Source organism: Chionomys nivalis, chromosome 4, assembly GCF_950005125.1.
Source record: "Chionomys nivalis chromosome 4, mChiNiv1.1, whole genome shotgun sequence".
Taxonomy (NCBI): domain Eukaryota; kingdom Metazoa; phylum Chordata; class Mammalia; order Rodentia; family Cricetidae; genus Chionomys; species Chionomys nivalis.
Genome location: NC_080089.1, coordinates 100,598,702 through 100,614,101, shown reverse-complemented (window position 1 = coordinate 100,614,101; position 15,400 = coordinate 100,598,702). Strand labels below are relative to the sequence as shown.

General features: G+C 42.7%; 1 protein-coding gene across 1 annotated transcript in view; it reads right to left on the bottom strand.

Annotated features, from left to right (window-relative positions):
- Positions 1 to 15,400, bottom strand: part of Acad11 (acyl-CoA dehydrogenase family member 11) — a 79,484-nt gene that overhangs the window by 50,562 nt on the left and 13,522 nt on the right. The window contains exons 3-6 of the mRNA XM_057766345.1: positions 14,054 to 14,179; positions 13,342 to 13,503; positions 11,111 to 11,275; positions 323 to 464 (exon numbers count right to left, since the gene is read on the bottom strand). Of these exons, the coding sequence (XP_057622328.1) occupies positions 323 to 464; positions 11,111 to 11,275; positions 13,342 to 13,503; positions 14,054 to 14,179 (595 nt within the window). The remainder of the gene's footprint in view (positions 1 to 322; positions 465 to 11,110; positions 11,276 to 13,341; positions 13,504 to 14,053; positions 14,180 to 15,400) is intronic.

The following is a 15,400-nucleotide window of genomic DNA, read 5'->3' as shown; positions in this document are numbered from 1 at the left end:
GCTGGGATTAAAGGCGTGCGCCACCACCGCCCGGCTGTTGTTGTTGTTGTTTATTAAATATACAGTTTCTCTTCCCTCCTCTCCTCCCACCTCCTGGGTACAACACCCCGCATTCACTCCTCAGAAAGGTAAGGCCTCCCATGGGAGTCAATAAAGCATGGCATATCAAGTTGCTGGCAATGATGACCACCGCCCGGCCGAATTAGAGACAGTTTTAAGGCACAAAATCCTCATAAACCTGCAAGAAATTTATGTCTTTCAACTCCGACAGTAATAAAGAGGATTAATATGAAAAGCAGTTTAGATAGCTGCTCCTCTGTACCTGTGTTCTCTTGAATGTGAAAGCCTCCATTTGGCATGGGCAGTGTCCTGGGCCAAAAGTAATACAAGGACAGATAAGCTAAGTCCGTCAAAGGGTGGCCGAAGGTCGAAAGCTCCCAGTCCAGCACTGCGATGACCCGACTCTGCAACAAGATGCACACAGGCCTCTGACACATTGCAATGAAAGCAAACAGAGTAAGGAGGCAGAGGACATAGAACATTCAAGAATCGCATTTCCATCAACGTGCAGCATGAGGCCATAGTTTAGTCCTTTCCCACGGTGGCACATCTCATTTATGAAAGCCAACCAGTCGCAATTGTCTAGAGCCAAGGCCTCTGGTTCTACTGAGGGCTGCCCATCCTCCCGCGCTCTGCCCTGACATCTCCTCCAAGAGACAGATGCAGCATAGCTGAAACTTTTCAGCTGGAGGAATTGTGGTAAGGAAGAAATTCTAATGATTAATTATATTTTAATAATTAGTGGGTGGGGCCCCTACAAACTACTAGCCCAACCCTGCCCCCAAACTCGCCTATCCACCTGCAGCCTCGGTGGAACTACAAAACATAGCTTGTTCCAATACTGAGGGGATTTAAGAGGTGAGTAAACAGCCACACAGCGGGACACCCCACTCTCTAGGACCTCCACAGTGGGTCAAAACCCCAGGCCCCTCCCCCAACTCCCTTGGCTTTTCTAGCCAGCCAGCAGGGAGTTTCCTGGGAATAGGATTTCCCCAAAACCCAACCTTATCCACTGGACACCCCCCAAGCTACAAGTAACACCCTGCCTAAGAGCTGAGAGCTTGCTCCAATACTGAGGGAACAAAGAGCTTGCTACAACACTGAGGGGACCAAGAAAGAGCACCCAGAGAATGAACCAGGAGAGAAGACCAAGAGAGCAGGATTATAGAGACCTCAGAGGTTTTCTGAGACAGACATTGACAGTACAGAGCAGACCAAGAAAAGCTCCCAAACACTGCAAGGATTGGACCGAAATGCAAAGACACTGCCAGCCTCATTTGGAGGAAGAGATGGGTAGACACTGATGCAAGAATTCCTCCAACAACCTAAAAAGCAACATGGTAACAACAGAACCCAGTGGTCACACAACAGGAAGACCTGATCATCCTAACCCAGGAGAAGCAAAGAAAACAACTTTAAACGTAACTTTATGAAAATGATGGAGACCTTTAAAGAGGAAATGAGAAACTCCCTTAAAGAAATGGAGGAAAAGACAAACAAAAAATTGGAAGCAATAAATAAATCCCTTAAAGAAAACAAAGAAAACCAAGAAAAAACGAACAGGTGACCTTTTTCCATTGTAGCTCTTAATATTCTTTATTTATTGTATATGTTTTGTGTTTTGATTATTATATGACAAGGGGACATAATAACAGACACTGAGGAAATTCAGAGAACCATTAGTACAAAAAACCTGTACTCCACAAAACTGGAAAATGTAAAAGAAATGGACAATTTTTAGATAGATATCATATACTAAAATTAAATCAAGACAAGGAGAGTAATTTAAATAAACCTATAAACTGCAAGGAAATAGAAGCTGTCATCAAAAACCTCCCAACCAAAAAAAGCCCAGGGCCAGATGGTTTTAGTGCAGAATTCTACCAGAACTTCCAAGAAGAGCTAATACCCATACTCCTCAAAATGTTCCACATAATAGAAACAAAAGGAAGATTGCCAAACTCTTTTTATGAGACTATAGTTACCCTGATACCAAAAACACACAAGGACTCAACCAAGAAAGAGAATTACAGACCAATCTCACTTATGAACATCGATGCAAAAATACTCAATAAAATACTGGCAAACCAAAATCCAAGAACACATCAAAAAATTATCTACCATGATCAAGTCAGCTTCATACCAGAGATACAGGGCTGGTTCAACATACAAAAACCTATCAATGTAATAAATCATATAAATAAACTTAAAGAAAAAAAATATGATCATTTCATTGGATGTTGAAAAAGCATTTGACAAAATTCAACACCCCTTCATGATAAAGGTCCTAGACAGATCAGGGATACAAGGAGCATATCTAAGCATAATAAAAGTAATATACAGCAAGCCAACAGTCAACATTAAATTAAATGGAGAGAAACTCAAAGACATTTCACTAAAATCAGGAACAAGACAAGGCTGTCCACTCCGTATCTCTTCAATATAGTTCTTGAAGTTTTGGCAATGGCAATAAGACAACAAAAGGAGATCAAGGGCATTCAAATTGAAAGTTCTCAATGCTCCTCTTCCCCTTCTACCCTCCCTTCTCCCCCAACCCCCATACTCCCAATTTTGTCAGGCAATCTTCTGTTTCCAATTTCCAGGTTAGATCTATACATGTTTTTCTTTGAGTTCACCTTATTACTTAGCTTCTCTAGGATCATTAACTATAGGCTCAATGTCCTTTGTTTATAGCTAATATCCACTTATGAGTGAGTACATACCATATTCATCTTTTTGGGCTCTGAGGAGAATTTGAGGGAATGGGATAGTCGAGATGGAAGAAAAACAGAGATGAGAGCAAAGAAAGAGATACCTTAATTGTGGGAGCCATTATAGGGTTAGCAGAAACCTGGCCCTAGAGGAATTCCCAAGAATCTACAAGGCTGACTCCAGTTAAGACCCTAAGCAATAGAGGAGAGAGGGCCCAATCTTGATTTGCCCTGTAGTCAGACTGATGAATATCTTAAATATCATCATAGAACCTTTATCCAGCAACTGATGGAAAGAGAGGCAGAGACCCACATCGGAGCACTGGACTGAGCTCCCAAAGTCCAGCTGAAGAGTGGGAGGAATGAGAATATGAGCAAAGAGGTCAAGATCATGATGGGTTCACCCACTGAAACAGTCTACCTGAGCTAATGGGAGCTCACCAACTCCAGCCGGACTGGGAAGGAACAAGCATAGGACCACACTAGTTCCTCTGAATGTGGTTGACAGTTGCATGGCTGGGGCAGACTGAGGGGCCACTGGCAGTGATACCAGAATTTATCTCTACTGCATGTACTGGCTTTTTGGAACCTATTCTCTTTGGATGGATACCTTGCTCAGCCTAGATATAGTAGGGAGGGCATTGGACCTTCCACAAGGCAATGTGCCTTACCCTCTCTGAGGATTAGATAGGGGTGCGGTGGGAGGGTGTGTGAAGGGAATGGGAGGAGGGGAGGGACTGAGAACTTGGATTTTTTTAAAAATCTAATAAATTAAAAAAAATAAAAATAAATGATAAATTTGTTAGTGATTAAAAAAAGAATTAGTGGGTGACAGTTTTGTGGTTTGGGCCACTTGTGGGGCCACTGGCAGTGGGACAAAGATTTATTCCTAGTGCATGAACTGGCTTTCTGGAGCCCATTCTCTTTGGAGGGATACTTTGCTCGCCTCAAAGTGATGAGTCAGACTTTGTTGACTTCCCATGGGAGGCCTTACCCTCTTTGAGGAGTGGCTGGGGGGTGGGGAAGGGAAATGTGGGGAGTGGGAGGAGGGAAGGAGGAACTAGGATTGGTATGTAAACTGAAATAATATTGTTTTTAAGTAAAAAAGAATGTATAAGGAAGCATTTGCTCTGGTGATGAATCTAGCTATAAAATAAATATATCATTACAGCAATCATATTTTAAAGTAAGTTATATAAACTAATCAGCAAAGAGCTGACACCCTCAAATTGTCTTCTGACCTACACACACACACACACACATACACACACACAGTGGCATGTGTGCCCTAAACTCACCACAAGATAAGAAAATATATTTTTAAAAAATGTTGAAGGTTGCCAAATAAACTTCCAACTTGAAATGATACACACCAAACTAATAGCAATGCCCTACTTAAAAGCACTGAGGTTGGCCAAGCAGTGGTAGCGCACACCTTTAATCCCAGCACTTGGGAGGGAGAGGCAAGTGAGTTTAGCTCTGTGAGTTCAAGGCCAGTTGGGTCTACAGACTGAGTTTCAGTATAACCAGGACTGTAACACAGAGAAACTCTGTCTTGGGGGGGGGTAACTGAGGTGGGGGTGAAAAGCAGAGAGTGACACCTCAATTCAGAGGATTCTATATGGCGGCATGACGTCATGTGACTTGTATTCTGAAAGGGTCACCTCACATGCTATTCTATGGCAGGCTGAGGGGACTGCAACAATGACTTAGGTAAATGATCCACTGCCAGATGAAACAGCAGTGTGAGTCGGGGGCTCCAAGCCTCCAAGTACCTGTGTGTGCAGCTTTATTCCCTTGATTCTTTGGAAAGACGTAGACACATCATTGTAGTGTCGCGGGCTATTGTGGGAACTGCATCACACAGATCTATGGTTGAATCAGAGCCTAGGTGACAGAGTAAAGATACCGTCTCAAAAAAAAAAAAAAAAAGTAAAGGAATGGGAAACAGGTTATTGGTAACGAGCTTGCCTGGATCTAGGTTCAAACTAGAGGCACTGAAAAAAAAAGTCTTATTTGATTAAGATATAAAGTTATAGCCCACGTGATATTATGCAGAGAAAAATAAATGAAAGGTTTAAATATTTAGTATCCTATACTCAGGAAATGTTCTAATTTTCACACATACCTCCAGTCTATGTATTTTAATTAACTAAATTCTAAAGCCAACAGTTCTTGAAATAACAGATTATGACTATTACCCCTCCATGGTAAAAAGTCAAATGAAGTCGTCTGGGAATCACAGAGTCTGAAGAAGGGGCAATTAATTCTGCAGCATCTCAAAGGAGGTAGAAAGAGCTACGGGAAGGTGCAGGAGAGGCGGCTCAGCAGTTAAGAGCACGAGCTGCCCTTCCAGAGGACCTGAGCTTGGTTCCCAGCATCCACACGGCAGCTCACAACCATTTTTAACTCTAGTCCCAGGGGACCCCATACCATTTTTTTGATCTCTATGAGTACCAGGCACAGATGTGGCATACAGACATATGTTGTGGAATATTATTTTAACTGGGCAAAGAGTTGATACATTTGTCTGTTAGAGAATATTACTTTAATTGTGTAAAGGTGTGTTACTTTAGTTTCTGCTGCATTAGTTTAACAATGAAAGGATGTGAGTTTAATTTTGTAAAGATGTGTTGCATCTGTTTCACCTTGCCTGCCTAAGGCACCTGATTGGTCTAGTAAGGGCCAATAGCTAGGCAGGAGAAGGATTGGCAGGGCTGGTGGACAGAGAATAAATTGGAAGAGAAACCTAGGCTTGAGAGGGAAGAAGAATGAGAGGAGGAGGAGAGGAGGGACACACGCGCGGGACAAGGAGCCAGCCAGCCAGCCATTGAGAAGCAGTGAAGGTAAGATATACAGAAGAAATGCAATAAGCCCCAAGGCAAAAGGTAGATAAAGAGAAACTGGTTAATTTAAGTTAAAAGTGCTAGTTGGGAAAAAGCCTAAGCTAAGGCGAAGACTTCATAATCAATAAAAAGTCTCCATATCACTATCTGGGAGCTGGCAGTCCAAAGAAACAGTGTGAGGCTAACCTGGGCTACATTTCAATGCCCTGTCTCAAACAAGAAATAAAAGGGTAGAGAGTAAGGTATGCATGATAACAGGGTGTTTCTGTTTCAGATCACTGAAGCTCATCAGTTACACGAGAAGCTGCAGTGGGTGGGGGCCCATGCAGCATTAAGTTTGAAGGTCTAAGGTGGAAATCAGATTTCACCGCTGCCACGAACTGACCGCAGGGTCACAGGCTTAAAGTCCACCCTCAGGGGCTGGCATTACTAGTTAGGGTCACAGGCCTTCCTGCTGGGCTCAGCCTACACAGAAGGAAAAGAAGTTCTTTTTATCCTTCTCCACTCACCCCTGGGGCAACGTGAGGACCTGGGAAGAAGGCCAAGTACAAGTCCAGAGGATGCTGCATCTTAATCTTGGGTTCCTCAGCGCAGGACTGTGAGACATGCCTGTTTGCTGGTCAAGCCCCTAAGTCTGTAACGCTATAGGGGCCCAGATGATCTCTTTCTCTCTGCTCTGGATTTTCTCAATTGCCTCTGGATATTTTATCTCTCTATTCACAACAGAAACCTTCCCCTCATAACATAAGTCATGTTGGCAGTTTCTTTACTGCGCCTCCTTGCACAGAGTAACCAGAGTGCGTGCAAGGCTGAGTAATGAGCTTGTTCTGACCTACCCCACACATTCCTGGGAGGTTCAGCACCAAAAACTGTTTCTCTTTTCTTTCCCAATCACAGTATTCTAATGACAAACACATAACACTAGTTTAAAAACAAACCTTAAACCTTGCAGAACGGTTACAGAGCCATTAGGGGTCTCTTATAACCCCTCCCCCCATTCCAACATTTTTAGTGCACGTGCCGGGCCGTTTGTGTCAGGTGCTGCTTCTCGGTTATTGTTTCTCTCCACCTGTGTTTTCTGCACCTATTTCTGATGGAGGAAGGTCATTTGTCAATAAACAAACTGCCTTGGCCCATTTGATAGGCTACCCCTTAGGTGGGTGGAGTAGACAGAATAGAATGCTGGGAGGAAGAGGAAGTGAGCTCAGATGCAAGGCAGCTCCTCTCAGAGACAGACGCCATGCTCTCCTCTCCAGAGCAGACGTGATGAAACTCCAACCCAGGATGGACGTAGGCTAGAATCTTCCCGGTAAGCGCACCTGGGGTGCTACATACATGAACAGAAATGGGCCAAGCAGTGTTTAAAAGAATAGAGTTTGTGTGTCGTTATTTTGGGGCATAAGCTAGCCAGGCAACCATGAGCCAGGCTGTGGGAAGAGGCCCGCAGCCCCTACTACATATTTCCTTCCTGCGAATGCATCAGAGGAGAGTTGGTAACCGGGGAGTGCTCGCTGACTTGAATTCTGCCACCACATGTTACTTCCACGAAGAATCAGTAACACTATTTACTAGTGGCAGAAGTTGATTAACTTCAGTTTAACTAATGATTATGAGATTACTATGTATAAGATAGAAAAATTTTTTACTAACTACCATATAACCTGAAAACATTCAAAGGAAATGGTACACATTCACAAATTAGGATTGCAGCTTAATAAATAAAATCTGCATCTGATTTCTTTTTTAAAAAACAAGATTTATTTTTTATATTTATTTATTTAAGTGTGTGTGTGTGCGTGTGTGTGTGTGTATGTATGTGTGTGCCCTGTTTGCAGGGCCCACAGATGCCAGAAGAAGATGTTGGCTCCCTTGAAAGTGGAATTATAGATGGTTGGAGGCTTCCCTAAGTGGGTGCTGGGAACTGAGCTCAGGTCCTGTGGGAGAGCAGCCACAGTGCAGAAATTGCCCAGTCATCCCTCCAGATCCCCACTGCTTTCTTTTTAAAAACAAACCCTTGCCAGACAATTTGATTCATTGCTCTGAAGACAGATGATGCCTGTTTGGTGTTTTGTGTCTTTAATAAATGGGTTTAAAGTCAGAGACCAATGACAGAAGCGGAAAACAATCTAGTATTTACTATAATTTACTATCAGACTCAGTATGTTAGGACTAATTCTAAAATTTAAGTATCTTAGTCAAAAACATTGTTTTCTTGCATGCCTTAAATGAACACTAAAAGTCCCTAGGGTTACAAAACATAGAGGACGCTTGCATACTGAAAGACAGGCTCTAAAATATAAATAAATCAAATAATATATATTAAAGACAGACCAGATTCTGATGATTTAGGGGATAAGCTGTTATACTTCTCCAGGGCAAAATTAGCATTGCTTTATTTCCTAAGCTTAAGGTGGGAAACTGTCAAAGTTAATATCAGAAATTAGTGCTATTGATAAAAAGTTACATACACACGTTGGTGGCTGTGTCAGAGGAGCAGCAGGTGGTAACCGACGTTCAAGGCGTCAGCCCACCAGGAAGAAACTCTCTGATAGGTCGATCTCGGCTAGACAAGGCTCCCAACACCATAGACCCCGGGAATGTCTTTTGCTTCTGCTGTGCCTTTACATGTTTGCTGCTGTGATCTTTCTCTGGCATCTGACACGGTGTGAGTGGGGAGACCCCCGCTGCCTGTAATGTACTGTGTTTATCCCATGGAAAATCCCATTTTAATGGGCATTTTTACCTATTGGTTGTCACGAGGATGACTCCTCGCTAAGCTGTACTGTTTAATAATAATAATGTTAGCTTATACGGAGTTTTAAAGAATAAAAACAAATACAAGGAAATACTACACAGGGCCCGTGAGTTTCACCTAAGAAGCTGCTTAGACTGTAGCTCAAGTTAATGATTAAGAAAAACAAGTGAACACCTTTAATCCCAGCACTTGGGAGGCAGAGGCAGGCGGATTTCTGTGAGTTCGAGACCAGCCTGGTCTACAAGAGCTTGTTCCAGGACAGGCTCCAAAACCACAGAGAAACCCTGTCTCGAAAAACCAAAAAAAAAAAAAAAGAAAAACAAGTGAGTTCCAGGAGCCAGGCTGGCTCTAATTCTCTTAATGCTGAGAGATGCAGCCACAGGGTTCAGTGTGAATCATTAGCTGAAACAAAGTTTTAAAATAACTTCAGATTGGGTCAGATGTTGTGATAATAGCTTTGAGATGAAAAACCTTAGAAAACAATCTAAAGTTCACAAGGACACAGCTGAGGTCAAAAACACAAAGTAGCCAAATTGTTTCTAGCTGATGTACTTTCCGTGCTAAGATTGGCTGACGACCAAAGATGAAAATTATTTCCCTATACCCATTTCTACCCTCAATCTTCTGATATAAAAAAATATTGATGAGTTGGTATGTACTGCAAAGATTTAAAGTAGAGATGACTGATTCTTTTTTTTTTTTTTTTTTTTTGGTTTTTCGAGACAGGGTTTCTCTGTGGCTTTGAAGCCTGTCCTGGAACTAGCTCTGTAGACCAGGCTGGTCTCGAACTCACAGAGATCCGCCTGCCTCTGCCTCCCAAGTGCTGGGATTAAAGGCGTGCGCCACCATCGCCCGGCTTGATTCTTTTTCATATATAAAAGTTTAGGTGTGTGATTCCTTTAAGAGTCCTTATAAGGTTACCTTTCAAGATAATAAAACATTATAAAGTAATTGGCCCTTTCTTTGTAACTGCAAAGTGAAACCTGTCAATAAAATACCTGACAAGAACATCTTGCTTGCCCCCACAGTTAATCTGTAACAAGTTTCTTGGGTATGGATATACCTGGGTGCGTGGAATAATTGGTTTTTCACCTGTAATACGTAATGTAATATGTAATGTTTAATCATGCGAGGGACATGGGAGACATGCTGGTTTTACTTAAAATCATTCACTTGAAAAGCAGAGTGTAACCACATTGTAATTTTTATATTGCCTGAAAGATTTTTCTGGGTATATAAGCTGTAAGGGAAAGAATAGAGATAGAATTAGAACGAGTTAAAATGGGTTAGAAGGAAAACATCAAGAATTAGAGCTAGAAAGGAAAACATTAAGAAGAGATATGGAGTTAAAATGAGAAGAAAAATATCAAGAAAGATAGGGTTAGAAGGAAAACATCAAGAATGAGAGAAGGAATAGAGAATGCAAAGTAAGACTAAAGAAAAGGTTTGAAGGAAACCATCAAGAGAGTATGTGAGCGTCTTTTTCCCTAACCTCCTCAGAAATGTCTGGTATATGCCTAAGTTGTGGCCTTCCTTTTGAGCCCTAAGCTGCTTGGAGGCTGCCCCTTCCTCTAGGCAGTGATGTATACACACACACACAGACACACATACACTCACACACACTCACACACACACACTCACATTACATTTGATGGTTAGACAATGGTTTTCTGACTTTAAAGTGGCACAGAGATCATTTATACTTGGTATAAACCACACTTTTTTCATCTTTCCTGCTAGCAACCTGAGGCATTGCACTTTCTCATCATGCTGGGCAGTCAGGCAGACACACACAGGTAAGCAACTGACATTCTAGAGAGGACTGTGCTGCTTAACAACAATGCTCAGTAGATCAGGTATCCTAAATTTATTTTCAAACTAGGTTACTTCAGCTTCTATTAGCTATCAGGCTATACCCCTACTGTAAGACAGGGGCTATAAAACCACATCCAAGCTGGTTTCTCTAGGAAAACTTAACTGTCCTGCTGGAAAATGTGCTTATATGTGCTTATAAAAGTCAGGTAATGTAGTTCTATTTTTAATTATGCCTATCATGCAATTTATATAGTATTTTCTCCCTGTACTCTTCCTAAAGGGAAGGGCTAGGAAGTAAGAAACCCTGGACATGTGCAATACAAGTCCTACAAACACTTAACACTGAGAAAATTAATCAGCTTAGAAAATCCTCCTCTAAGAAGTAAGACTTGGGGAACTATAAATACTCATTTGTTTGGGTTCTACCCAAAGCAGCACTGTGTGTATTTACACAGAGAAAGGTTAGGTTAATCTCACGTAACTCCTTGATGCAAGTCCCAAGGGGGCTCCTGGGATTTCTCCCTGAGTTTATACTAAACAAATAAAAGATTCTCATGACACAGGACAGAAGCACTCAGAGCAATGTTAGGGAACTAGAAGGAGGGGCTAGAATGTGAGCAAGCTAAGCATCTTAAGTAGACTGAAATCTTTGACAAGAGTGACACATGGCAACTTCCAAGTCCGGCTTAAGTGATGGCTGTGATACTGGTTAAGATTGGGACCGGTCCCCAAAGCAGACAGGATCCTATGCTATAAAGTCTGCAGGACTCATTTTCAGAGGCTTTAAGTTGGAGACTGTCTGCGCTGTGGGGAGGAACAGACTGATCTGGGCTCCTTTAGCACTCTGGGGAGTGGGGGGGGGCATTTTCCTTCTGGAGACTCAGGTCAGACCTAAGCAACATGTCACAAACACAGATGACTACCTCTTTGGGGTGGAAAACTATATTATCCAGCTTGAAGTCTCCATGAATCAGGCTCTCCTCGCTGTCACTATCTGGCAAGTTCTTCATTAGCCACTTGGCGAGCTGGTCCATGGCCGGGACGTCCTGATGGGCCGCAGCCTGGTACTGATTGGTCCAGGTGGATATCTGAATGATAAATGAGAAAGTGGCAGAAGTAAAGATAAAATGTGGGAGCCAGTGACTCTAAGTTCTCCTGTGCCAAAGTCCACTTCACTCCTAAACACTTAACAAAACATTCACCAGCTGAAATTCCCGAAGCCTGAAGCACTTCTGAAAGCCTAAAATCCTGAACACTTCAGTTTCTTCCCAGCTAGCTCCATTTTACCGGCCTAGGCCTTTATCAGACAAGAAATATAAATGCTGGTATAGCTGTCAAGAATGGTCCTCATGCTGGGCAGTGGTGGCGCACGCCTTTAATCCCAGCACTCGGGAGGCAGAGGCAGGCGAATCTCTGGGAGTTCGAGGCCAGCTTGGTCAACAAGAGCTAGTTCCGGGATGGGCACCAAAGCTACAGAGAAACTCTGTCTCGAAAAACCAAAAAAAAAAGAATGGTCCTCATGTAGTAACGAGGTACGTACAAACCACACACAGAGAGAGAGAGAGAAAGAGAGAGAGACCAGACACACAGACAGACAGACAGACAGACAGACACACACACACACACACAGTTTCTCTCTGAAAAGGGGACCTGAAGGCTAGACAGAAATTTTCCCATTTAACAACCTTTCCTACACGCACAGAGTATTTAAATACACGTACAGGTATTTAAAAACGATCAGACTTTGTATTGCTCAGAGAATTAAGAGCAAACAAAATCCACCTATTCTCCGAGTCCTCTACAAAGAAGACCACATTATTGAGCTGTTCATCTCTCTCCATTGCCCAATGTACATCTGCTCAATTTAGTACAACACAGCAAAGGTCTTCAACTTTGGGGTCTCGCTGACTGAGGTTTATATTATGTCTAAGTTCTTACCTGTGTATTATTGGGTCAGTGTAAACCTCAGAGCCCTCGTCTGCAAAATGAGGACAATACCTATGTCTTGTGGGGTTTGCAGAGAGTTAAAAATGAGAATGTCTACAGCTCACTTAGCCTGTGACACAATAAATGGTGAATATACTCTGACTCTCCCCACCCTACCCTCAGAGGATACACATAAGAAATGCAGGCCACACATAGCTGGTCTCACTTGTATTTGAGGGCAAGAGTCACCATCTTGTTCTTAGCACTCTATGTTATTTCTTGCCTAAAGAGTTTTTCCCATCCAAGCAAAGGCATGCCAATCTCCATGCCTTGGACGTACAGTTCTTGGGATGAACAATGAACAATTTACAAACAGGTAATACACTCAGGGAAATAGCCCATTTCTCAGCTTCGTTTATATGAGATTCATGAATGGGTCTCTCAAAAATGACCACAAGTTTCTTTAGGGCAAAAATCTATTCCTGCTTTCTTGATATTCAAAAAAGTATTTCACAAGTATTAAACACATGACATATTTGCTTTGCCCAACTCAAAGAGACAAAATCAAATAGAAAATCCATTGGCAAACCAAGTGAAGAGCTGAAACGGAAGCTTTTACTGAACAAAAGTTAACTAAAGAATAAAGTCAGAGTCTGGGGAAATGGTGCAGACAGTAAAGGACTTGCTAGGTCATCAGGGGGACCTAAGCACGTTCCCCGGAATCTACATGAAGAGAAAATAAAAAAAGGAAGGGAGGGAAGAAGGAAGACGAAGAAAGCCAGCCAGGTGTGGTGGTACATGCTTGGAGTTCTAGCACTGAGGAGTAGACACAGGAAGACCCTAAAGCTCACTGGCCAGCTGAACTAACTAGGAAGTTCCAGGTCAACCAATGAGAGGCCTTGTCTCAAAAACATAGGTGGGTGGCTCTTGAGTATGACACCTGAGGTTGATCTCTGGCCTCTATTCCACATCCATGTGCACATACTTACATACATATCTATACACACATGTACACCTGCTCAAAACACACACACACACACCCCATCACCACCAACAATAGCAACAACAACATTATTTCATGCTAAAATATATCTGGATATATTACCAAGGATGAAGTTAAAATGGCAGGATTTCAGAGAGCCACACAATAATGGGGTGTACTTTGACTAGCCACTTACAGTGTATTATTTCTGGGAGCTTAACGTACGTTCTAATGTAGACAGCTTACCTGTCGTCTGCAGTACCCGACTCCGTTACCATATCCGTCTAGCTGCAGTGACTTCACATTCAGCGAATGTAGCCACGCCAAGGTTTCTACCATAGACACATATATAGCTGTGCGTTCTGCTTGGCTAACTCCGGGAATTGAAAAATCACGAAAGATGCGACCCTATCAAAGTGATCACAATGGCCAGATTAAATAGCTGACAAGCAAAACATACACTGTATAGAGTATGATAGGCATAACTTTACTTGTGAAATATGTAAGAGGCTACATGCCAAAGGCAAAATACAAGAACATGCCAGGATGAACCTGAAGGCTTCAAACTGGTTATAACCCACATCTCTAAATTAAAAAACAATTTGAATTTGCTCTCAATGACTTGCTCTTTCTGTGTGGAAGAGCCTCTCAGCCACACACTTGCATACATAATTTGTTTTCCTGTTTGGCTACTGCCCTTGTGGTAGCTCTTTACTGACACCTAGAGGAGTGTTTAAGAACAAGTTATTGAGAGCTACTTACTAAATTTGCACCTAGTCCATTTCTGTTCTCCCTCATTGTATGTACTTGAAACAAAACTGTAAGCCCTTGGAAAGGAACTGTACTAAAAAGTGGAGTACACAACATCAGCTATGACTATAATAACATTCAACTAATGTCATGCTGTAATTAGCCCCATAATTGAAAAAACAACAACCGGGTAAGGCTGTGAATTCACCTGCACATGCTGCATCACGTAAAATTCTGTTCCTATGATGGAAGCATCGCTGCAGTACAGTAGAGGCTCGGGAACAGGGAATCCAATGGAAAACAAGGCTTTCTGGACTTTGAATTCTCTATCAATCTAGATAGGATTATTAAAAATCAGAAACAAAGAAATTTTATAACTACATGTGAGCTAATCACAACTAAGGTTATCGGTTACAAAACTGTGCCAGAGACTAACCCAGGGCTGACAGTAACAGTTCCCTGTTCAGAGGATACTCATTCGATCAGTTACAAAGTAGGAAGCTCTAAAGCATGACCATTTAATTGGGGTGAAAGGACAAGCATTTGCATAGGGCTCAATACTGCTCTCGTAGCATGAGGGTAACGGTCTGGCTGTATTTCACAGGTTTTGTTAGAGAATCCTTCTGTTCTCAGAAGTTCCCTGCTTGCTGGCTCTCCCTTCATACTTCTCAAGAGGCGCAGGACAAATTTCTTCTAGTAAGAAATAAGGGCTGGGGGAGGTGAGTGGTGGTTGTGGGAACAAAAAAAAAATCACCCATCCCTGTTAGACATCAAGGGAGAAGCATGCTTCTTTTTTTTTTTTTTTTTTTTTTTTTTTGTTGTTGTTGTTGTTGTTTTTCGAGACAGGGTTTCTCTGTGGTTTTGGAGCCTATCCTGGAACTAGCTCTTGTAGACCAGGCTGGTCTCGAACTCACAGAGATCCGCCTGCCTCTGCCTCCCAAGTGCTGGGATTAAAGGCGTGCGCCACCACCGCCCGGCTGAGAAGCATGCTTCTAAGGAGGGAGCATGGGGACCCTTACAGGTACGTGGCCTGTTGTAGGGATCCAGAGAGCTCTGGGGGAAACCAAGCAGCTAGAGAAAATTGCTATTAAAGCTGGAGCCCAAGTAAGACCAGGGGGAAAATGCCATCCTTGGGTAGGACCCCCATGCAGACCCAGAAGGGACCCAAGGACGTGGGTTAGGGCAGAGCTGTGACACAGGTGAGCAATGATGATTCATGCATGTGGAAGGTGCCTTGTTCCAGAGGCAAGGGAGACTGATCAGTTCTAAGGAGGGAAAACCATGTAGCTTACCTTGATATCAAGGAGTGATGCAGCCATAGAGCAGGGAAGTAATTAAACCTGAGGTGAGAACAGCCAATAGGACCAATGGCTACTGTAAGACATGTGTACAACTGCCCTCGTGCCAGGAAACGAGAATGTGTCAGGGCACAAAGGGTTAGGGGATTACAACCCGGACTGCAAAGCAGAAGCATTGCTTTTTAAAACAGAGACGGATGAGGGGGAAGCCGAGGAAGCTGTGCTTGGGCTGAGAGCATGGCGTGTTCTGCTGTGTT